We start from the raw sequence: 22,648 nt of genomic DNA, 5'->3' as shown, positions 1-22,648 counted from the left end.
GGCAGGAGCAGCAGAGCAGAGCGGCGCGGAGCCTGGTGGATTCCCCGCTCCGCCTCCCCGGGCTGAGGGGAGCGGCGCCCGCATGCGCCGGGCCCCTGCGTCAGCGAGCCGGCTCGTGACTGCCCTCCTCGCCCTCCTGGGCCTGGGGGCAACGGCTTGTGCCCGGGGAAAGTCACAGCCGTTCGTCCGTGGGGAAGAGCTGGGAGGGCAGCAGGTTTCTAACTCCATCGGAGTCTCTAGTTTTACCTTGTACTTAATGGAGTGAATTGCGCTGGCGCACCTCACACCACACGGCACTGCCCGTTGCCCTCGGGAGGAGCCCAGTCCCGCTGAAAATCAGCGCTGCACCTCGCCCTGCCTTTTGCCTGACTTAAAATCTGGGTCTCTGCTCACACCTGGCAGCTACACGTCAGCGCTGGCACCCCCCTGTCCAGGGGTGCGCACAGCTGCACCTGCGCACGGATGGGGGGCTGGCGTGCGGACACCAGCGTTTGTGTTGCTGTAGTTATTTGCCCCAGCAGCCCCACTCGTCTAATGTGCCAATCAATACCTGAATGGTGGTGGGGGTGGAAAGGAAAAATTAAAGTCAGGCCCACTGAGCTCGATCCATCCTTCTGTCTCTTCAAGCTGGTTCCCTCCAGTCATGTCTTCCGTGCCATGTTTCTTTGTGCGAGGAGACTGGGCAGCACTGGTTTCTGGCTCTGCCTGACGTGGTTTCCCAGCAGTGCTCTGTTTTGCTGGCAGCTCTGAGCCTGGCTGCTTGGTCCCTGAGAAACCCAGGGGGAGAAAAGACTGAAAAATCAGTTCCCTTCTCCTTCTCCAGGAGTTGGGGGTAGGGGGAGAATAATCCAGCATTTGATTATTTCGCCTGCATGAACTCTTCTCCATACTTTTTCCAAGAATGAGTAAAGTGTTTAAATCAGTCGCTGAAATGCATTAATACTATGGGCAGGTAAAATACTCTTTTGTTTGGGTTTTTTTTTTTTTTTTTTGAGGGATGAGAGCTGTTCAATCTTAGTTGGGCCCCTTTCATTAAAATAATTATTTTCCACCAGGTTCTGTCATACTACATTCAGAGATATTCACATGGCAGCTAAACAGCCCCTCTGCCGAGCTGTACAGAAGAAGTCATTTCTTCCATTACCAGTGTTTCATAATACAGGTAAAAGTTATTTTTGTCCTGAAACAGTTGACTAGCTGTCTTGTGGGATTCATTTCTTGGACAGGTGAAGTCAGCAAGACATCCCCTTGGTTCTGAAATCTTAAGTATTTGTGCAATACATGGGACAATTTAATGCAATGTTAGTTAAACCTGGTAAGTAGAGCTTGAAGTCAGGACATGCATATTGCGTTCCAGCCTGCATTGATTGCATCAGTAGATTACCAAACTAATCTAATGCTCAGTATAGCATCATCGCTTACATGCAGGATTTACTGTGCAGTAAATTAGGCTAATGCGCATCTTGCTAGTACCAAGAAATACAGGTACTAGATTAACTGCACATTAGTTACTGCGCAGTAGCACATGTATAGACAATGGCAGAATGCCATCTCTGTCTCTCCCCAAACTCTGCTATCAGGCTGATGCCTAATCTGACAATTTGGTTACCATGGTCACTGCAGAGGGTAGCTACCTCTGGCCCCATCGGCTTCAGGTAACCCTGAGTTGTAACCTGAGCTGGATACATTCCTGAGGGAGGGGGAAATCTGCTCCCTTTGCCTGCATGACTGCCCTCACACACCTGGGTGCGGGCTTAAACTCCCTATTGTTCTAAGCAATGGGAGGGGGCTAGAGACCCTGCCAGTCTACCTGGCAACCAGTGATGCATTTCAAATTGGTTGGCTGGCAGCCAACAGTTACTGGCCTTCATTGGATCAGGTAAACAAAATCATAAGGTCTGTGTAAGTTAAGGACTGCCCAGGGTGTGGGGTGGGGCGGCAGCCATGATGAGAACTCTCAGAGAAGCTGGACCTTCTGAAACTCGCTCTCTCCTTTGAAATTCATGGTCAATGAACTGCTTGCCTCCAGAGGGATTCTCCACCTGCCTCTGGATGATACTTGTGTGTAAGCTGCTTGAGATCTAACTAGATATATAGCTTGCAGTAACTCAGATGCATGGTCAAAAGGCTATCATGCCACTGTTTGCTCTAAGGTATTTCTATGATATTGCTCTACCCTGTACCCTATTCCAAACCTACTCCTGGTAACCAATAAAGTTTTCCTCTGTACCTGGCCTGGGAGACTTACTGGGAGAGGGTCTAGATTATGTCTTGCAGTCCCCTTGGTTCAGCTGACTAAAGGAGACCACTATTTGTGCTTCAGACTGAGGGAAGCACCCCAAGTTCTTGCAGTGAGTCAAGTACCCTCAAGGACTACTAGGCCTGTGTTTCCCAGGGGGCACGTGTCCAAGATCAGTCCAGACCCTGAGTGGTGGCAGCGTTACCCCCAGGCTTGCAGGTGTTCAGAAAGGGAGTTGGCTGGACATGAGGCATCCCCAGGGAGACACTTGGAGCCTGGAAGGTGGTTGGGCGCAGTGAGGTGGGTGGCTCAATGCAGGAGTACCCCCCACTGGCCTACCACACAGACGCTGACCAGGAGGGAGTGGGGAGCTCTCTGTCCCTGGTCCCAAGGCTGCTCAGCTCCCCGCAGGAACTGGGAGCTGAGCAGTGCTGGGACTGTGGACAGAAAGCTCCCCTATCGCTGTAGCAAGCAGAGCAAGGGGAGAGCTCAGGGCACTGCTGCTGCTTGGCCACAGGGCATCGCCCCAAACGAGTACCTCTGAGCCAGGCTGTGATCCTGAGCTCCACATGGCTGGGAGTTGTCCCCTCCTCTGGGACAGCTTCCTTCCCCTGCTCCCCGGAGCCCAGGCCTGACCCCTGGTGCCTCCTGCCAGCCTGGGGCTGTCACCAGGGGAGCCTGGAGCTCCCCTTGGCTGCTGCAGAGGGGCAGGAGCTGTCTTGGAATCAGTTGCTCCCAATGCGGGCGCACATGTAGACATATTCCTGGGCGCAGTTTACTGCACCTTATTTTAATGTGCAGTAACCTTAAAGTGCATGAATTGTACATGTAAATTCACGCAGTGTGAGCAAGCTATGTACACTGTGCCTCAGTTTCTCTGCAGGTATAATAGCAAATTATCTCAATTGCTGAGGTACACAGAATTTTAAAGATGCAAAGCAGTGTGTTTATGCTTTGCTGTGTCATTAACTTATTTAAAGTCCTTATCAGTGAAAGTTCACTGTGTCCAAGAGACCTCTTGCTACCCTGTGTCCTCTTCCAACAGCTGAGATCAGCGAGACTGGAACTGCTCTGCTGACTTCCCAAAAATATAACCTTGTAAGGATGCTAAAGGCACGTTGGCCATCCAGAGGTTGAGACTCTCACATCCTCTCCCCCAACAGGTGTCTGACCATTGTATATTCATTTATCTAATTTTGAGGAAGTTTGCACTTCATTTTGGTCTTCTCCTCTACCCAGTTCTCATTTCTTTTACCAGTTTTTTCTTAAGACACCATCAATTTTTACAAAAGACTGAATTGCTATAAGTGTTCAGCATTTGACAATTGTTTTGGAGGAAAATTACCATTATTACTTACACTTGCAGCTTAACTGTTACATACATTTATGAAACTGTTAAAAAGAAGGACAGTCTTTCATCTCTTTTCAGTCAGAAATACAAAGATCTCATTCTTTTAATGAGACAGAAGATTTAAGATATATTGTCGTACATGAAATTAGTTTGATCACGGTTCAGTTCCCAGGAGGAAAAGCACAGACCCACTGAAATGGGCCCTAACCTTTTAAAAGTTTTTAGAGAAGTAAGGAGGTCTGCGCCATGAAGGCTTGAGCTACCCTCTCACCGCTAGGCAGGGGTCAGAAACATTTGTGAAATGAGAGCAGAGCATTGCAGAGCTGTTTGGACTGTCACCAAGAAGGCTGTACTTGTTCGGGCAGATTATTTACTGTTCAGGTCTCTCAGTTCAGCACCTTTCACTAACACTAAATGCCTCATGCATACCAGATTCCTATTACCTCCAAAAGTCACCCGATACAAGTCATCTGGAAAAGCATAAGCCAGAACTCTAGTTTACTGGATCAACTCTTCCAGGATTTCAGAAGCTCAGTGCAAAACTTATTCAGCAGCCTTGGGGAGGGGGGTGGGGGTAAAAATCCCCTGTCCAGCAGCTGCACCTGCTGAATGCATTCAGCAACAACTCAGCCATGCTGTAGCAAAAGTCACTTTTTCCTTATGTATGCAGGTGCCTGTTGTATAGGACTAATCACAAATGGAGATGTTATTTAAATGAGTCTTTTAGTTTCCTGTGCAGCAATTTCTTCTTGATTTTGATTCTAAAGGGCCCCAACCTACCCAGCTGAAAAATCAGGGTTTTTTTTTTAAGTGACATTTAATTAAGCAGCTGTGACTGAAAAGCTCTAGTCATTGGGCCATTTGATGTGCTTATGCTAATATCCTTTCAAAGTCTCTCTGTTGTTTGCATTTAATAAATGATTTTGGAGTATGTGAAGAAAGCATCTACTGCCATGGTCAGGGAACTGAAGGAAGCAGTAGAACAGATACTCTGCATGTACTGCCACCTGCTGACCTTGAATAATAACAGATGCCAAGCACACTGGTTTAATTAATCAAGAACAACTTTGGTGTGAGGGAAAACACTTATCTTTTGTATTAGAAGGTCCCACATCAATATTACTGTATTTAGAAGTTTCAGTACACTAGAAGTTGAGGTGCTGTGGATTGCCTTTTTCTATAGAGCAGAGGTTCCCAAACTTTTTCTTATTGGAGATTTACCAGCTGCCCGTGTACCCCTACCAGCATACATTTTATATTTCAACCCCTTAAATGCCAGTTCTTATTATAATGAAAATTAAATCTGCCCTTACACAATTTCTCCTACATAGCCCTCGGATGTCTTGCGTACCCCCAGGGGGATACATGTACCAGAGTTTGGGAACCCCTGCTATAGAGCATTCTCAGTTGACACTATGCAGGTCCAGTGTTGACAATTTAGTCCTGTATTTTCACACTGAAGGCATTGTCCTTTCCCCTTGTAGTCACAGGGATTTTTTCCTCTTGGATGCCTGTGGATGGAGATGCAAGACAAAGAGATTGGGTTTTATGTGTCGCATCAGAGATGTTTCTGGCACATCGGCATTGCTCATTCCCATTCTGTTCTCTATTTCATGAATGCCCCTCCCCCACCCCCCCCCAAAACCAAAAAACCCCCAAACCCTGCAGACACATACATCAATGAAAATCATTGTCTGCATACCTTGTGATGATGTGAGTTAAAGTCAAATGGATTGTTACAGGTGCAGTAGCAGTTTGTTGCTTTATAAATAGCCTGATTTATATGAGGAGTTGTCAAAATTCATGTTTAGGAAGTGAAAATCTAAGTGCTTTTTGTTGCTTTAGTTATAAGAAAAATAATTTTCCTCTAAGTCCTGTGTTCTGCAAGTTAAATAAGACTTGCTTCCTAAAAGTAAACCTACTGACTTCATTGGAGTTTTTAAGGAGTATTATTTGCTGAGGGGGATGAACTGGTTTGAGATGGTAATAATTCATTGCATGATTAGTAATGCAGGGAAAGATGTGGGATTTTTATGATTAGAGAGTGAAAGTAGGGTTATGTAGTCAACTGTGCCTTCTACTTTCAGTGGGACATGGACATAGACATGGCCCTTAATCTTCATTTATCTCCTTTTCTCCACAGGTCTATCCTTTGAGATTGTTGGACAGAAGACACTGTAAAAGTGTCTAGTCATTATTTTTATTCCAGTTCAGTTAACTGAGCAAAACTCAATTGATATAACATTTAAGTAAATAAACTTAAAAAAGAGTTTGTCTTTACCAGGTGTTCGGAAATTTTGCTCAGACAAAATTTTTAAAGTCCAAAAGGTCTATGTCAGAGGACCTATGTCACTAAGCTGGTTAAGGAGAATTGTGTGTTTGCCTAGAGAAACAATGCAAATTAGTGGGTTATGGTGACCTCTTCTCCAGAAGAAAGTGCTGCCACTGCTCATTATCAGGTGATGTGTTCATTTCTACATATTCTTTGTCTGACATGCTCTTTTTTAAGAAAGCTAGGGATTGGGGTGGCGGGGATGGAAAATGAAGACATCCTTAATACTACAATGCTAGTTAGCAAAATTACTCATACCCAGCACCTAACTTCTTCTAAGCAGGAGGGGATGTGATGACACAGGGGTTCTCTGGTACCTCAGCACAGACTGGAATAAAAGCCTAGATAAGAGAGATAAGCAAGGACCACCAGCTTTGCCTCACTGGAGGGTATTTGCTCTGTGCAGACCTATACTGACCATATGAGCAGAAAATGAAATGGTGAAAAAGATGAGCAGGGGTACGGCTCTGCTGCTCTTTCATCTCTAAGACTGAATGTGTATTGATGTGGATTCTTGAATGGAACTTGCTACATCATATTTGTTAGGTATCAGCATTCATTGGTCTTTTGTTTTCAGCGACTCCCTGGTGGGGTAAATGAGCAAGATCTCTGACCTGAGTTCCTTAAGTTACTTATCTTTTGATCCCATTTTTTTCTGGCTTCCTTTCCAGTTAGATACATGTTTATTCAGACTCAGGACACTCCAAACCCAAACAGTGTGAAGTTTATTCCAGGGAAACAAGTGCTGGAGTCAAGGACCATGGAATTCTCAACACCAGCTGCAGCATTTTGCTCACCGTTAGCAAGGTACGTTCAAGCACATAAGGACTTGTTCAGTAGTCTCTGTATGGGCATTTTGAACAGAAACTGAAAAATGAAGGGCAGGTCAGCTGTATTTCTGGACTTGATGCTGCTTCTTTTGCACAGTAGCCAGAAGTCCTAGAAATGACCATTGCCCCAACTAATGTATTAAGGTTTCTATGCTGTGCACATCAACAGAGTAATTTGGTACCTTGTGATCTATTTCGTGATTCTGATTAGGCAATGTTTTGTTGCAGCCTCTGGTGCTGAGCCAGCCCAGTCTTGGTCATGTGAATAGCCCTCCCATAAGTCATGCATCTTCAGAGTGTAATGACACAGGTCTCCTATGGAAATAAACATCACACTGGAAGAAACATACTAGTTTCATCTCTTTTTGAGTCTCTGAACTTTTCAGGGCATTGCCTTTTTCTTTTTTTAAAACCTAGATGTGTTGTAAACAGGCCAGTGAACAGGTGAGAAGTTTTGTTTGGCATTTTCTTTTTCCCCGCCTTGGTCTTGTTCACGTGCAATCCTCTGTAAAGGCACGTAGGGCACAATGCATAAAAGATTTTTAGAGGTGCAGCGATATATTGATTCCATATTGGATTGGTACCAATAAAATTAAAATTAACATTATCGGCTATCAGGTTTTTTTTTGGCTGGGTAGCCAGTAATGTCATAGATAAATATAATTAATTATACCTTCTGGCTGGAGCCTGTGGATGCCACATGCAAGTGCACAGCTGCACGCACATGGCCAGGAATGCAGCCGGGCAGCTTGGAGAGCAGTGCCCTGTAGATAAGTCTGTGGAGGGGAAGGGGTGTGGGGGAGGGAAGGGACAGGGAGTGGGGGACAGATCAAGGCCCCCCACAGTGAGGGAGCGAGAGGGGCAGTGGCTGGAGGTGCTGCCCAGTCTGGGTGGTGAATGTGACCCAGGGCAGGGAGTAGGATGGAGCTGCGGGCGGCTCATCCAGGGGGTATGGGGGAGGGAGGGGAGAAAGTGCAGGAGATGTCGGAAGGGTGTGGGGGAGGGAAGGGACAGGGAGTGGGGGACAGATCAAGGCCCCCCACAGTGAGGGAGCGAGAGGGGCAGTGGCTGGAGGTGCTGCCCAGTCTGGGTGGTGAATGTGACCCAGGGCAGGGAGTAGGATGGAGCTGCGGGCGGCTCATCCAGGGGGTATGGGGGAGGGAGGGGAGAAAGTGCAGGAGATGTCGGAAGGGGGGGCAGCTTTGTGTGTGGGGCAGATGCAGGCTGCCCACTTCAGGCTCGGGGCCCCCTGGTCTGCTGCCTTTCACTTGGGAGCCTCATGCTGGCTGCACATCCCCTGTCCTCCTGGTGGCAGTGGGGTCAGCAAGTTGTGCCTTCCGCTGCTGGGTGGGCAGGGGATACATGGCCGATGCGGAGCTCCTGGGGCAAAGGCAGCAAAGTAGAGAGCCCTGAGCTCACAGCGGGCAGCCCGCATCCGCCCTTACCACACTAGGCTCCTTTCCAGTTAAAAGCGTTCCCACTCTTAAAAATGGTGGTAGCGGCACTTGAACTAAAGCTTATTTGGCAAGCTTTAGTTCAAGCGCCCCTGCTGCCATTTTTAAGCGCCGGGACGCTGATCCCCTGGACGAGACACCTGCTGCTCTGTCCCACTCCCCATCCTGGCTCTGGGTCCCATTTACTGCCCTGGCTGGGCAGCATCCCCTGCCGCACCCCCTTACTGTGGGGGCCTTGATCTGCCCCCCAATGCCTCTTCCCTCTTCCATGTTCCTTCTCATCCACAGACTTACCTGCAGGGTGCTGTTCTCCACGCTGTCCAGCTGCATTCCTGTAAATTGGTTATCAGATCGGTATCGGCTGATATGGCTGGTTAATAATCGGCTGTCGGTATCAGCCAAGAAAATCTTTATCCGTGTACCCCTAAAGAACTTTTATGCTGTGGTGCTGAATACAGCAAGTTGTGCAACCAGGGCCTGGGTAAACAAAAAGCGTCAAAGACCAGGCTGGGTCAAGAGATAGTTGACATCTCAGAGCATCACTGGAGATCTACAAGAGCTCTGGGTTGCCTAGATCTTTCTTCTTGCTTTGCCTACCTTAAAATAGGGGAAGTGGCTGGTCAGTTGTTACTAGCTAGCCAGCTGGGAATTCAGGATAAGGTGGAATCTCTTTGCTGTGGGGGGCTTAGACAGATCCTGTTCATTTACTGGTAGATGCAGTGGAGGTGGCAGACTTGGGGAAAATGTCACTCTGTAACGACTTATGTCCTGGGTTCAAGGCTTCCGTCCTGATACCTAGATTTCCTCCATAATGCATAAGAATTGGGTTCCTGAGACTGGGTTTTATAACTCTTGCCAGTGAGGCTTTAGGAATGGAGTAGAAGCTGTCTTTTCTGTTCCAGCATAACTGCTGAAGGATGAGGAGGAGCAGAAGATCACAATTCTCAGGTTTTGTAGTTCAATGCCTTTTGCTTCAGCTCAGGAACACACATGTTTCCAAGGAAATTACATCAACTAACAGGGCCAGCAGTGGAGAGAGTGTTTCACAGTTTAGGACGTGTTGGAGGGCTCTTGCATCCTCACTATGTTTTGTTAAGGAAATGTTTTCAGTCCACTAGTCTGCCAAGCAACATTTGACTGCTGTGGTAATTTAAACTATGCATAGCATACAAAGCTGTATTTTTAATGTTTGAAAATTTTCCTGTTATGTGTGTTGGAAAGCTCCTATTCTCAGTATTCCTCATCATCATGCACATATGCATCTGTGGGAGGGGTCTCATTCAGCTGTTGCCTTCCTCTCTGTCAGACATTTCTCCCTTTCATCTGTTTGAACTATTGGAAACACATTTTGTTTCTCTTTTCAGTAGGGTTACTACAATCTTTTGTGTAAAAATGCCTGATTTAGCTCCTGGCAGTTCTAAACAGAGCATTTTTTATCTTACCCAGCAAACAGATCCAAATGTAGTAAACTGTCTCACAATTTTTGCTTACAAGGCTGAGGCGATTAGAGTTAAATATCCTTTATTACTGATATGAGTGATACATTTTAAGATTAGATTTTATTTTTATTGTCTCAGTTGTGGATCTATGTACAACAATATTATAGATTCATGTCTTGGTTTACTACTATATTTATATTAATAGTGTTTTTATGTCGGTGAACTCTATGTTTAGTATAATATTTGTAGTTCAGTTACTTTGTTCAAACTTATTTATATTATGGTTGTATGTTTGTTATTTCAGCTTCGGGAGCATGGCATTTAGCCAGAATCCTTAATAAATTGAATTGAATCGAATTGATGTTATCCCATGGATGACGAGAGTCATTCAATCCATCATTTGAGAATTAAGGTTTTATAGATTTGAGCTGACTGCTTTCTGTGGCCATGAAGAGCAAATGCAAGTGTTTAAGGCAGCCTTTTAAACACTCATTCAGTTTGTCTAATTGAAACACTTTAAAACTGTGGTCTTGTTTCTTGTGGGGGTCACATAGTTCTGCTTAAACAAACCTGCAGGCTCTGCAGCTCTAGGTAAAAACAGAAGCATCTCCGCTATAGTGGAGTCCCTTGCTAGATTCTTTTAATGGCTTTTTAAAGTGATTATTTTGGTCTAGAATGTATAGTTATGGGAAAGCTGGAAAAAATCAATTGCAATTCATAAGCATCTTTCTGTAGGCATTTGTGCCTGCAGGCTTCATTTTTGTATGATTTAACTTTTTTTTGACAGACAGTTATTCAGGATTGAAGGAGTTAAAAGTGTCTTCTTTGGGCCTGACTTCATCACAATCACAAAGGTAAGCCAAAAAAAGAGAGATTTTCATGCTCTAGAATATGAACTGAGACTTGCAATCTGCAAGGAGAGATAAGGGAGCCAGAGACACCTTGCAGATTCTTCTCTGGCTTGCATAGCAAACGCTATAACCCTTAAAACGCCCTAAAAATATTCACTGCAGAGATGAAATTTATCTCAACTTAATCTCTGTACAAATTGAAGTATAATTACCATAAAGTTCTGAAGTGTGCTGCGTTCCAGCTAGAGCTGCTGAGAATTGCCTACTGGGTTAGAGTAATCAGAGCTGCTGAAGACCCCATGAACTGTTGTTTTAGGTGCTCAGCACATTTCAGTTGTTTTGTACAGTCCCAAAAGTTAGTAATTATCATTAGTAGCCCTTTTCATCCAGATCTGAATGAATGAAGCCTCACATTTTATAGATGGATGACTTGAGTCATAGGTTAAGCAAGTTGCCTGCACTCACATACTGAGTTAATTAGAGGTGCGCCGATATATTGGTCCATATGGTATCAGCACCAATAAAAGGAAAATTGACATTATTGGCAATTGGCTTTTTTTGGCTGATGTGGCTAATAATGTTGCTGATAAATGCTGCGTGCACGCATGCAGCCGCAGCACACATGTGGCCAGGAATGCAGCCCGGCAGCTTGGAGAGCAGTGTCTGGCCAGTAAGTCTGGGGGGAAGGGGTGTGGGGGGGGGAAGGGACATGGCAGGAGGCAGATTGAGGCTCCCACGATGAGGGAGTGAATGGGGCTGGGGCAGGGCGTGGGACAGAGCCGGCGATTCATCTGGAAGGGGTTGGGGGCAGCTCCTACCTCTGCGTGCACCCCCAGGGGAGGCATGGGGGCATGTGCTCTCTTGGATCTGTGCGCAGGGCAAAGGCGGGCTGCCTCAGCATGCTTGGGGCCAATGCCAGCCTCTTCCTGGTGGCTGTGCTCGGGGGCGAGGCAGGCAGTGGTGGCGCTGGGAGGGTGGCTATGGGGGGGAGGGTGTCTGTGGTGAATTTTGGGGTGGCTCTAGCCCCCCAGTAGTCTCCCTCCCAGTGCCACCCATCCCACCCTGTCCAGCTCGAGTGCAGCCACTAGGGAGAGGCTGGAGCAGCCCTGGCCCCAAGCACACAGCTGCAGCCCACCCTTGTGCATGCACAGATCGGGGGAGGGGGGGCACATGCCTCCCATGCCTGCCCTGGGAGTATGTGTAGCTCCCCCCAGATGAGCTGTCAGCTCCATCCCACACCCTGCTTCACCCCAGCTGTGCAACACTTGCCCCAGCCCCACTCCCTCCCTCACCACGGGGGCCTTGATCTCCAGCCCCACCCCACCCCCCTCCTTCCCCTAAACAGACTTACGAGCTGGACACTGCTCTCCCAGCTGCCCAGCTGAATATCAGCAATCGGATAGGTATCGGCCGATGTGGCTGGTCAGTAATCAGCCCTTGGTATCTACCCAGAAAATCTTTATTGGTGCACCCCAAGAGTTAATGATAGAACAAGAAATAGATCTGGGAAGTCCAGACTGGTAAAAATACATAGGTATTTGTTGTGACATGACAAGGGCACAAACTATTGTGAACAGAACCTATAATGTTTTGCTAGTGAACAAAATCCTTTCCTTTTGGAGCTGTAGAACAGGGGTTCCTAAACTGTGTTATACGTACTCCTGGAGGGTATGCAGGATAAATTGTGTAATGGCAAATTTAATTTTCATTATAATAATAATGGGCATTTAAGGGGGTTAAAATATAAAACGTATACTGGTTCGGGTATGTGGGCAGCTGGTAAATCTGGAAGCGGATCTGCAGTAAGAACAAGTTTGGGGACCTCTGCTCTAGAAGAAGCTCCATCAACTATTAAGGAGTAGTGAAGCTCATATTGTTCTAAGCTAGATACTAGAAAGCAACAAAATTGCACATACAGGCCCGTGCTACAAATGATGGTGGTCCATGTGAGTTTGAGCAAGCGCTTTATGCATTGCATTGTAGTTCCCCAGAGGTATAAACTATTGTACTGTTGTGAACACAGAGCTGCATCAGACAGACAAAGAGATGGAGCACTCTGTCATTTACTGGACAACAGATGGGATACCAATGTTGAATGCAACCAAAACAAAAACAGGTTCCAAAAGCAGTTTGTTTGTAGAGCAAAATCATAGCAAAACATCTGCAATTGTTATATTTTCTTTTCCTCTTAAGCTGCTTTGTTTTTTGCCTAGCAGTTGATGGGCAGGCCGTGTAAGGAAATACTTAAATCCAACCACAGGAACCGAGTTATTGATAATTTTAAATATAAACATGTCTATATCAGACTGGGCTTTCCATTAATACTCTGCAGGGTGTCTTCAAGATGCGAAAGAGCTTGGTGTAACATTTAACTTTATAATGAGACAAAAACTGTATATTTTTTTTTTCTTAAATTGTTTATAGGAGAGTGAAGTCCTGGACTGGAACTTACTGAAACCAGATATTTATGCAACTATAATGGATTTTTTTGCCTCTGGCTTACCTGTAGTTACTGAAGAGGCACCTCGTACAGACACAGGTAAATGAAGAACTGGTATGCCTTATGTGTTTATAGATCCTTGACTAATGGATTTGGTTTATTACATTCAGACTCCATGAAATTGCCTTACAAAGCAGCATGTGAGAAAAGAATAACTCAACTACATTAAGGAACTGAGATGTGAGACATTATGTGCCTACATTTAGAGGGTGTGCTGGTAGCCCATCTGTTGCCTTCAGTGGTTTCTTAAACCTGCTATCTAGAGAATTGCCTATAGCATCGCTTAAAAATATCACTTTCTATTTAAGTGATGTAGGAACATTGTGGGTGATGTTTTCGTTCCACTGAACAGATGTTCCTGAAACCTAAGATCTGTGATATTTAAGTCTTTGTGTGTGTGTCTGAAAGCCGAAGCCATTTCTGCTTTCAGGTATCCTCAGAAGAAAGTTTGAATACATTTAAAAAGACAGTACTAGGTTAAAAGCTTAAAGGCATCTAATTTCTTTCTCACATAACAATTTTACACTTACCAGGGACTTGTAAATATGTTTGTGATCCTTATGTGACCCATGTTGTAATTAGTAATAGCCGTGCCTGCTGACTGAGACTGACTTTTCAAATAAGCCAATGTTGTATAAATTTCAGTTGTTTGATTTTCACTTTATCTGCTAGTAAAATAGACCCCTTCTAAATGTGAGATTCCAATGGTCTTTTCCTCATTGTCTCTGTTGTTTTTTCTTTTAATATTCAAATTAACTTCATTATTTTAATCTGAAATAAAGAGGCCTTAAAATGTTTCTGTAAGGAAAAATAGCTGACTCGTAAGTGTACTACAGCTGGAAGCCTTAATCTTTTATTTTTTTCCTCTAGAGATGCTATTGGGAAGATGACTAAGGGAATTAGCCAGCCAAATAATGTCGGTTGTGATTTATTGTGAGGTGCTGAGGCTATTTTTGCATCTCTGTAGTTGATCTTGGACATAAATATTTTTGAAGAGCTTGTGCACAAAAGCCCTGAGAATCCTGCATTTTCCCTGCCCCTGTAGACTTTAACTCCATGGCTGATCCTGAAGAAAGTTACTTTGGGCCAGATGCAGGGGCCATGCAGATAAATTTGAGAGGGCCTAAGGTACTGTAACAAATGCTGTCAGGTTGTGGTTACCCACAAGTGCTTATCCCATGCTGCTAGTTGCTTTTTTCCTACTTCCTCAACATCTGAGGCAGCACCAGCCCTATGTGTCAAAGCCTTTTTCTGTACTGTAAGAGCAGTGCACTGCCATGATTTCTGTCAGTGAGGATTCCCAGGTGTAATGCACATGTTGTAATTTGAACCCATTTAGATTTAGCTCTGTCTTCAGCTTTCAGAATCATCACTGTGTATTGTCAGTCTGCCTTATTCAGACTTTTATCATGTAAACTGAAGATTATTCTGGCATGTATTGTGAATCATAAGAAGGGTCCGTCAGCATTTTGATTTGCACATTTTTCCCCCCTCAAGCTCCTTCGGAGGAAGATGACGAAGTTGTATTAATGATTAAGGAACTGCTGGATACTAGGATAAGGTAACTGCAAATGTTGCTGGTTTGAGTATTGTCACATAGCAGACCCTTGGGTGACATTGGGGAGGTGCAGGACTCTGTGTATTTGGCATTACACAAGGTAACAAAGCAGTATGGGCCTTTCGGTGCTGGCCCAATCTAAATAGTAAATAATAAAAATAACCTCGAAGATCTTTGCCTCTCTAGTACACATTCTGCACTGTTTTTTCTTTCATATACATTTGCTTTATTTCTTCCTTCTTGCTTTTCTTTTTTGAGTTTCAGAACCATGTAAGACTTTGTCTAGAAAGGGGAGGTTAAACTCCCCGTCATGTCAGACTGAGTATGAGCAAAAGTCGCAAGCACAAATCATTTGGTGGTCTAAGGTTCAGTGAATTTGTATCATTGCATTTTGCAGCTGGATCTGTGTTTTGACTTTCCTTGAATGTAGAATCAGGTGATTAATAATGCAGCCTTTAGAACAGGTATCAAACAGAGTGTGTGGTTTTTCTAGTGTTCTAGTATTTTTAGGTTCTTTTACTGCCTCAACTGAAAAGAATAAAAAAAAATGTGGATGTGGAGAAGTGCTTAATGGATCTCAAAAGTCCTGTCCTAAAGGACAACAGTCTCTCTCCCGAAACACAAGTCCCAAAAGCAGACGCTCAGTCATATCATGTGAAGTCATGGAGCTGATTTGAATTTGTCCTGAAGATGTAGTCTCTCAGGTTTTGTTGGGTTTTTTAGAAATAATTTCTAAAAATATTCCTTTCATAAATATTTTTAAAATACTGGGAGGATATCACAGAGCTGAAAGAGTGACAGTCAACTCATCGCTTAAAAATGGGGAAGATAAGCAGAAAGGAATTGGAAGATTTTATCTGAATGTAAGGAATACATGCATCTTTTATAATAATGGTTTGAAAGGCAGCATTAAATGAGCCCTGGTGTTGTCAAGTAGTCGCTTAAAACCCTGTGGTATGGTAGCTTGAACATTCACAGGTACATCTTTTATAATCACCATAATCTCTTTTAAAATGTAGTCCTATGTTCAGGAGGCGATTGAAGAGAACATTCACAGCAATATATCTTACTGCTTGTGTCGATATCATGACCAAATAGTTTCCAGGATCTGTGTGTAAGCCAGTGGCATGTACAGAGTATTCATTGTTTACACTGAAAAGTATACCCAAAGAAATTAAAAAGCCTAGGGGAAGGGGGGGAAAAAAAGAGATCTGAACTGTAGAGCAGCATGTTTTCAAATGACGGCAAACAAATTCTCAGTCATACACATTATGTTTATTGGTTTTCAGGAATTGAGGTGGCTGACTGGGCCAAGTTGCTGATGTTTATACATAGGATTCATTCATGTGCTGTTCCATTAGGAATGTAGTTCTCAAAAGAATTATTCTGGAAATTAGTATAAAGAGCTTCTGTTCAAGTGACTCAGTGATTTTTAGTTTGGCATCTGGAAAAGCATTGCTATGGGGATGCAGTTGTAATGTTGCTCATTCTTTGGTTGTGAAAAGAGACCAGGTTGGGAAAATGTTACTAGTACTAGGTGTCCTGTGAAGTGCTGAGTTCCTCCTCATCTTGCTGGATTAGACTCTTAAGGCATTTATAGATGTGAGGGAGTGGGGGTGCTTTAATTAGAGCAGCTCCGAGAGCAGCTGCCTTAATTAAAGCACCCAGCGCGTCCCTGTGCTGAAAAATGGCAGCAGGGGAGCTTTAACTAAAGCTCATTGAATGAGCTTTAGTTAAAGCACCCCTGTTGCCATTTTTCAGTGCAGAAACACTGATGCATGCAAGGCTGGAGTCCGCTGGATCGTGGTAATTACCATGCTCCAGCAGACTCAGTTAGTCTGCTCTGGATTAATTGAGTCTGCTCCAATGCACTGTAATTATAGCACGTCGGAGCACCCTCTCTGCATGTGTATAGGTACCCTTAAATACTCTGGGATTATCTTCCTTGCTGAATATATAAGAAACAACATGTATTCAAAACTGTCTAGAACATGAGTCGTCATTCCCTGTATTACTACATTCAGTTTGCCACAAGCTCTAATGTAGAGAAGACATTTTTCAGAAAGGAATATTCTACAGTTTTTCAAAGACTGCCTTAATGTTATGCAGGCAAATAGTTGTAGGGATGGTAACTAAAATCTATGCTGTCAGTGTGTCCTGAAAGGGGTGATGGTTTATCATGGGATTTATCTGTGGTTTCAGTGTCTTGGTAGCTAGTGTAGTATAATGAAATAGGATCCCTCAGTAGTTTTGCTGTTGTAAAATTCTAGGCGTGCCATTTTCAAACCCCACAGGCATCTAGGTCTCTATATTCATATGACTTTGCCAGTTACAAAGATGCTGCTCACTTACAAAACTGAACCTTGCTCTCTTCTTTTGCTAGGTATTTGCCATTAACTTTGGCTTACCAGCAGAATGCAGAATGCAAGTCTGCAAACTTAGCATTGGGTTGGATGGCTTTGGGGTTATAGAGGCTTTTTCTTCCATGTCACTGGCCCAGAGCAAGAGTTGCCTGAAGCTGTTAGTATCAGATGACTCATTGCTGCTACATGAAGTGCACTGGTATGAATCTGAGACCAGTACCCAGAGAACAAGCGTCTTCATTACTAGACGCATCAGAATTGCCAAATCTGCTCAGAGCATCTAAGGAACAAATGAGAATTGGAGACAGAAAGCTGATTTTTTCCAGGTCAGCAAAGAGGCATGTTAGCCTGGCACAATAAGAGGGAGCTGGCAATGCCATTGCATTCTGCACAGAGAGAAAAAAAAATGGTTACTTGAGCTGTCAATCTTTTAGGAGCGTTAAATAACTCTTAAACCAAGGGTGTCCAACCTTTTCAAATGTGGGACCAGATCACGAACTTTTTATCACCCAGTGGGCCGGTGAGCCATATTCAAAGACCTCACAGGAAGTGACCGTTGACACCAATGAAGTAGCAGGAAGTGACAATGAAATGGGTCGGCTTCGCACAGGAACTTACCCCGTGCCTCCGTCGTCCGCCCTGGCCTGGCCCCGAGGCGCCCCCAGCTCCACATGGGAACTTACCCCATGCCTCCGTCTGCCCCGGCCGGCCCCAAGGCGCCCCCAGCTCCACATGGGAACTTACCCCATGCCTCCGTCTGCCCCGGCCGGCCCCGAGGCGCCCCCAGCTCCATGTGGGAACTTACCTCGTGCCTCCGTCCACCATGCATGCGGGCAGGGCATGGGCCATGCTGCAGCTCTGCCGGCCACGTGCTGGGGGCAAGGGGTGGAACCCGGCCTCAGCTCGTCCAATCAAGCGTGGCTGGGGCAGCCCCGCTCTGTGCAGCCCTCGGGGCAGCTGTGGCAGGACCCGGCTCACTGATGAGCTGGGCCCCGCAGGGGTAAGCAGCTCCCTCCCCTCGCTGCCGGCAGGGGTCCATGGGCCGACCCTGCCTGCCTCGCCACCACGGCGACTCCGCAGGAGCCCTGCTGCCGCTGCTGCGGCTCCGCACTCCGCCACCGCAACTCCGCTGGCGCTGCGCTGTAGCTCTGTGCTCCGCTGCCGTGGCTCTGCGCTCCGTGGCGGCTCCACCACCACTGCCCCAGCTCTGCACTCTGCCGCCACGGCTCCGTGCTCCGTGGCAGGCCCGCCTGCGGCTCCACCGCCACGGGCCAGACAATGGTTTGGCTGGCCACATGTTGGACAAGCCTGTCTTAAACATTTCTAGAGCAAAAATTACTGATACATTTAATATTTTGTTTCCTCAGGCCAACAGTGCAGGAGGATGGCGGCGATGTCATATACAAAGGATTTGAAGATGGGATTGTGCAGCTAAAATTGCAGGGGTCATGCACGAGCTGTCCTAGTTCTATCATAACGCTGAAGAACGGAATACAGAACATGCTACAGTTCTATATTCCTGAAGTAGAAGGTGTGGAACAGGTACTTGCAGATAGGAGAACAGAAGGGCTTTAAAAAAAAAAAAATTAAACTGAGGCAATTTTACTTGACTAATTTAAATTACAATGTATGTCTATACCGCTATGATTAATGCAGAAATACCTGTAATACTAGGTATATTCATATCTTAAGAAAGTCATTTTCTGTCTCTCTCTAAATTTATGGAAGTAAAGTTTCACTTCTGTGCAGCCTAGATGATTTTAAAATGTCTCCATGCGTTCTGCAAAACGCATCCAAGGAGAGAGAACAGAATCTGACTCTGGGACCACAGATCAACCTAGAATGGGAAGATTTTTCCTAAATTACTGTATTGAGTAGGATGGAGAATAATTAAATTGAAACATGAGAACTCTGCCTTCTCCTGTATTGGCAAGGCAGTTCCAATTTGTGTTTGGATAAAATTAAAAAGCGTAATCCCTGTTTTCCCCTTTAGGTAGAATTGCATCTGTCTTTTTTTTCTTCATTTGTGCATGTATTATATAAACCCCACATTTGGTAATGTTTTTGGTCCGGTAACATTACACATGAAGTTAATTCGTTTTCCTTTTTGATGACACAATTCTAAATTGTTTAGTTCTAGTCCCAAAAACATGATGATTGGATTTTAAAACTGGGACTCCCTGAGCTGTTTTGTTTTTGTTAGTTAATGTTAGCTTTGTATTTTAGGGACCTTTTCCTCATAGGTTTTGGGTTTTTTATAACTTGGCTCAGTATGTTTTAAAATAAGCCTTTGTCCCCCAGAAAGCAAATTCAGGTGCATCTGGTACAGTTTAGCAGTTGTTCTAATTGCTTTCATAACCACTTGGCCAGCCCCTCAGGATTACATGGGATTCTTTCTTTTTCAATCAAGTCTGCTCATGTCATTTTGATGGAAGTGGCTTGTCCTTTTCATACGACCATCACTGTTCAGTGATGTAGTGTGAAGGCAGCTCCCACTGATTCCTAAGAAGTAAGCTGTAAAATCAGGTTAATAAAATCTAGTGCGTCTGAATAACAGATGTAACCTCAAGCATTTCTTAGGGTCCTGTGTCATCCTAGAGGAACAAAATTGAAAGTGTTCACCTTAGCAACTCTTGGGTTTTGGTTTCAGGTGGTTGATGATGATGAAGTGGAGAAAGGAGCAAACTCTACCTGAGTTGCAGCATCTTCCTGTGGGACTGTGTAAACTAGCCACATACCAAGGAACAACAACATTTCTCATTCTCTTCTTTAGAAAACAGTTGAACCTGGTCATTGAAAAAGTCTTCCATCATATAACAAAGATACTATGGCTGATCCAGTTACAAGGTCACTTTCAAAAGAGAGTATCTTTCTTCTTCTGCGAACTTTGTAACTGTCTATATGATTTCTTAAGAAACAAATGAAAGGCATTTAAAAGGATCATTTGTCTAGCTACTTCTGTTTCCTACCAAAGTCTCAAGACTAGGGATGAAAATCAGTTTTGCTCTTTAGCGCACGCATGTGTACGTGTGCACACACAATTGCTCTATCTGCCTTATGGGTTTTAAAATGATCTGCAGTCTTACAAGTCAGAGTTAAATATTATATATTATGAAGAAAATTACTTGTTTCATTGTTCTTGATCATTGAATTCTGACTGCAGTTGAACCTAATAATCAAAGGTTAAATTACAGAAGACACAGTATCGTTAAAACATAACAATATAGGTAAGTTTAGTGAGTTACTCACTTCCTCCCCAACACTACTCAAACAGCAGCAAGGAAAGCAAATATGATTAGTTATGGATCTGGACTATCTGCTAAGAAAATTATATCTTTAAAAAATTTGATTAGAAACTGCTACTTTGAACCCTTGATATCTGGAGACCCTAATGCACTCCTTGATAACTAAAATTATCCAGCAGATATTAGCACACTGTTTAAACTTGCAGGAAATTCCTTCTTCATATGTTTGAGCATCAAGAGGATCACGTTGTGCTTAGGGCAAAAAAATGACATAGGTAGTTTAGCAAAGAGAATAAGCGTGTTTACTTATTCTGTATCCTGTTTGTTCATTCTACAGCTGATTGTATAATTTGGCTGCTCTGGGTGAGGAAAACCATGGCAAAACCAACCATACCTCACCTGGTTTGAGAAACACTGAGATTATCAAAAAGGAAAATATTTATTGTTCTGAAATAGAACCCCATGACTCATGTGTTTGAACAGCAACACAGCCACCTATTATTTCTGTACATAGTGGCGCATAACCTGTTCCCAGTACCCAGCCTGAGTTGGTGGTTTTGGCTGTTTGGAATACAGGCTCTTTTCTGTGTTCCCACAACTGAGCGGCTGCATGCTCAGTACTTGGGCTTCTTGTAACAGTTTACAGTCTTTATTCTCCCCACAAGCAGGAGTTCGTTGTCTGTTGAACCTTTCTTCCTTCTCAGAGAGCTGTAGCCTTACACGAAGCTTTCACTGAGCGGGGAATGTGTACCCCTCGCCCAACTCTAAAATTCTGTCTCTTTATTGCTTAGTTTGCAGGAGAATTAGAGGAGATTTGTTGCAAGCAGAGCTTCCTCGGGAGGACAGGGTTTGAGGCAGACCTGAGGAAAGTGATCTTGTATGTTCATTATCCAGGAGCTGAGGTTTCTTTAGAAAAAATGAACATCTGATTTACTAATCCAGTTTTTTCAGAAACTAAGCATGTTCCTATGTATTGTTGAATGTCCAGGAGGGCATTCTAAGTATATGATGATATTGAGGACCAAATCTCCACTGGTGTAACTGCAGAGTCCCTAAGACCCTGTGAAGTAAGCCATCAGGAATATGGTCCATAGTGCACAAAAGCAGTGTGTGGTACAATGGACTTCATAATCTGTTCAGCTGCTGATAAATAAATATTTAACAGAACAGCTATTTGACTTCCCCAGTGATAGTACAGTGTTTTATAACTCAGACAGGATTTTGAGACTGGAATTATGGCATCTTTTTCCCCCTCACCCATTTAGTAAACAGCACCTGATCTTGATAATGTATTTATAACAAAAGTGTCCTTATGGCAGATGCATCTGCTTTGCCAGGGATCAGCTTGTGTGCACAGTAATACTTTCAGTCTCAAAATGGCTGCTTGTGTTCCGGTTTGTGAAAAATGGACTTGTTTTTTGGCTTAATTTGCAATTTTGTGTCCACCTCTATAAACTTCGAAGTACTCTGATGCAAAGCAGCAGCTGTGTTGCTGTGAGTTAAATAAAATGTGTGGCCTCTGTGCTCCGGGTGTTACAGTCAATATTTTTCAATTTTGTTAGGCAACATTAACCTAATTAATTTACAAGAAGGTTTCAGTTTTCCTTTGCTGTGAACATATCAGTGTTGACTACTGTGGGAACAGCTCCCATATCTCTCTGCTCTCACAGAAGTGCAAGATTGGAATTGGGACTTGAATATTTTGTACATAAAGCACCTTGTAGCTGAAGATTCAGAAAGATGTGTGAAATCCCTGTCTTGTGGTTGAAGCACTGGACTGGGATTCAAAAGATATGAATGTAAATTACAGCTGAGCCACAGATTTCTTGTGTGAGTTTGGGTATCTTGCACTCTGTCTCAGTTCGCTACCTGTGTAATGGATGTTTTGTTTTTCTCTCTGAATAAAAGTGAATCTGTGTAGGAAAACGGAGGCATTCAGGTGCTACTGTAATAAAAGTAAATATAATATTCTGTTGATCTTTGGATCATTGAGCATACAGAAAGGATGTTACTTGTCCAGTTCAGGCACCCAGTCAATAATAGACCTTGTACAGTACAGTCCTGATATATGCAGCACCCTAAATGAAATGGGAGCAAATGTTTTTGCAAAATTAACATCAAGCTGCAGTTTACAAATGAAATATACACTTGAAAAAATCAACCACCGTTAGATTTATGTAGAAAACTATATCAATGTTTTAATTGATAAAACCTTTAAGAAAAAAAATCTCACATGACAGCATAACAGTGACTGCATTACTAAGTACTGAACACACGCAGAACAAAGATACGTCTGCAAGAGGCTTATCTAAATTATACATTATCCATATCTTTATTGATCAGGAATACCTTCTGATTCACATGAGCTAAAAGTTGGTAAACTCAGTGATTCACGATTGAGAGTCTCAGTTTGGAGCTTCCAAGCTTTGCACAAAAGTAACGAGGGTCTTTAAAATGAGTCCTGCTGCTGAGACATTAACAATATT

At 44.0% G+C, this 22,648-nt stretch overlaps 1 protein-coding gene across 2 annotated transcripts; it reads left to right on the top strand.

Annotated features, from left to right (window-relative positions):
* The first annotated feature begins 1,015 nt into the window (after positions 1-1,015).
* NFU1 (NFU1 iron-sulfur cluster scaffold) lies at positions 1,016-21,686 on the top strand. 2 transcript variants are annotated; one of them, XM_025214639.1, is made up of 7 exons: positions 1,016-1,162; positions 6,594-6,729; positions 10,433-10,499; positions 12,921-13,035; positions 14,494-14,557; positions 18,285-18,459; positions 19,568-21,686. In XM_025214639.1, exons 1-7 carry the CDS (start codon positions 1,087-1,089, stop codon positions 19,610-19,612), a joined length of 678 nt encoding a protein of 225 aa, XP_025070424.1. In that variant the 5' UTR covers positions 1,016-1,086; the 3' UTR covers positions 19,613-21,686. The 2 variants fall into 2 exon arrangements, with proteins under 2 accessions (XP_025070424.1, XP_014379803.1); XM_014524317.2 differs by lacking the exons at positions 1,016-1,162; positions 10,433-10,499 and having other exon boundaries at positions 6,599-6,729.
* Positions 21,687-22,648: the final 962 nt, after the last annotated feature.

This window comes from Alligator sinensis, unplaced genomic scaffold (assembly GCF_000455745.1).
Source record: "Alligator sinensis unplaced genomic scaffold, ASM45574v1 scaffold1030_1, whole genome shotgun sequence".
Classification (NCBI taxonomy): Eukaryota; Metazoa; Chordata; order Crocodylia; family Alligatoridae; genus Alligator; species Alligator sinensis.
This window is presented reverse-complemented; position numbering and strand designations above follow the sequence as displayed.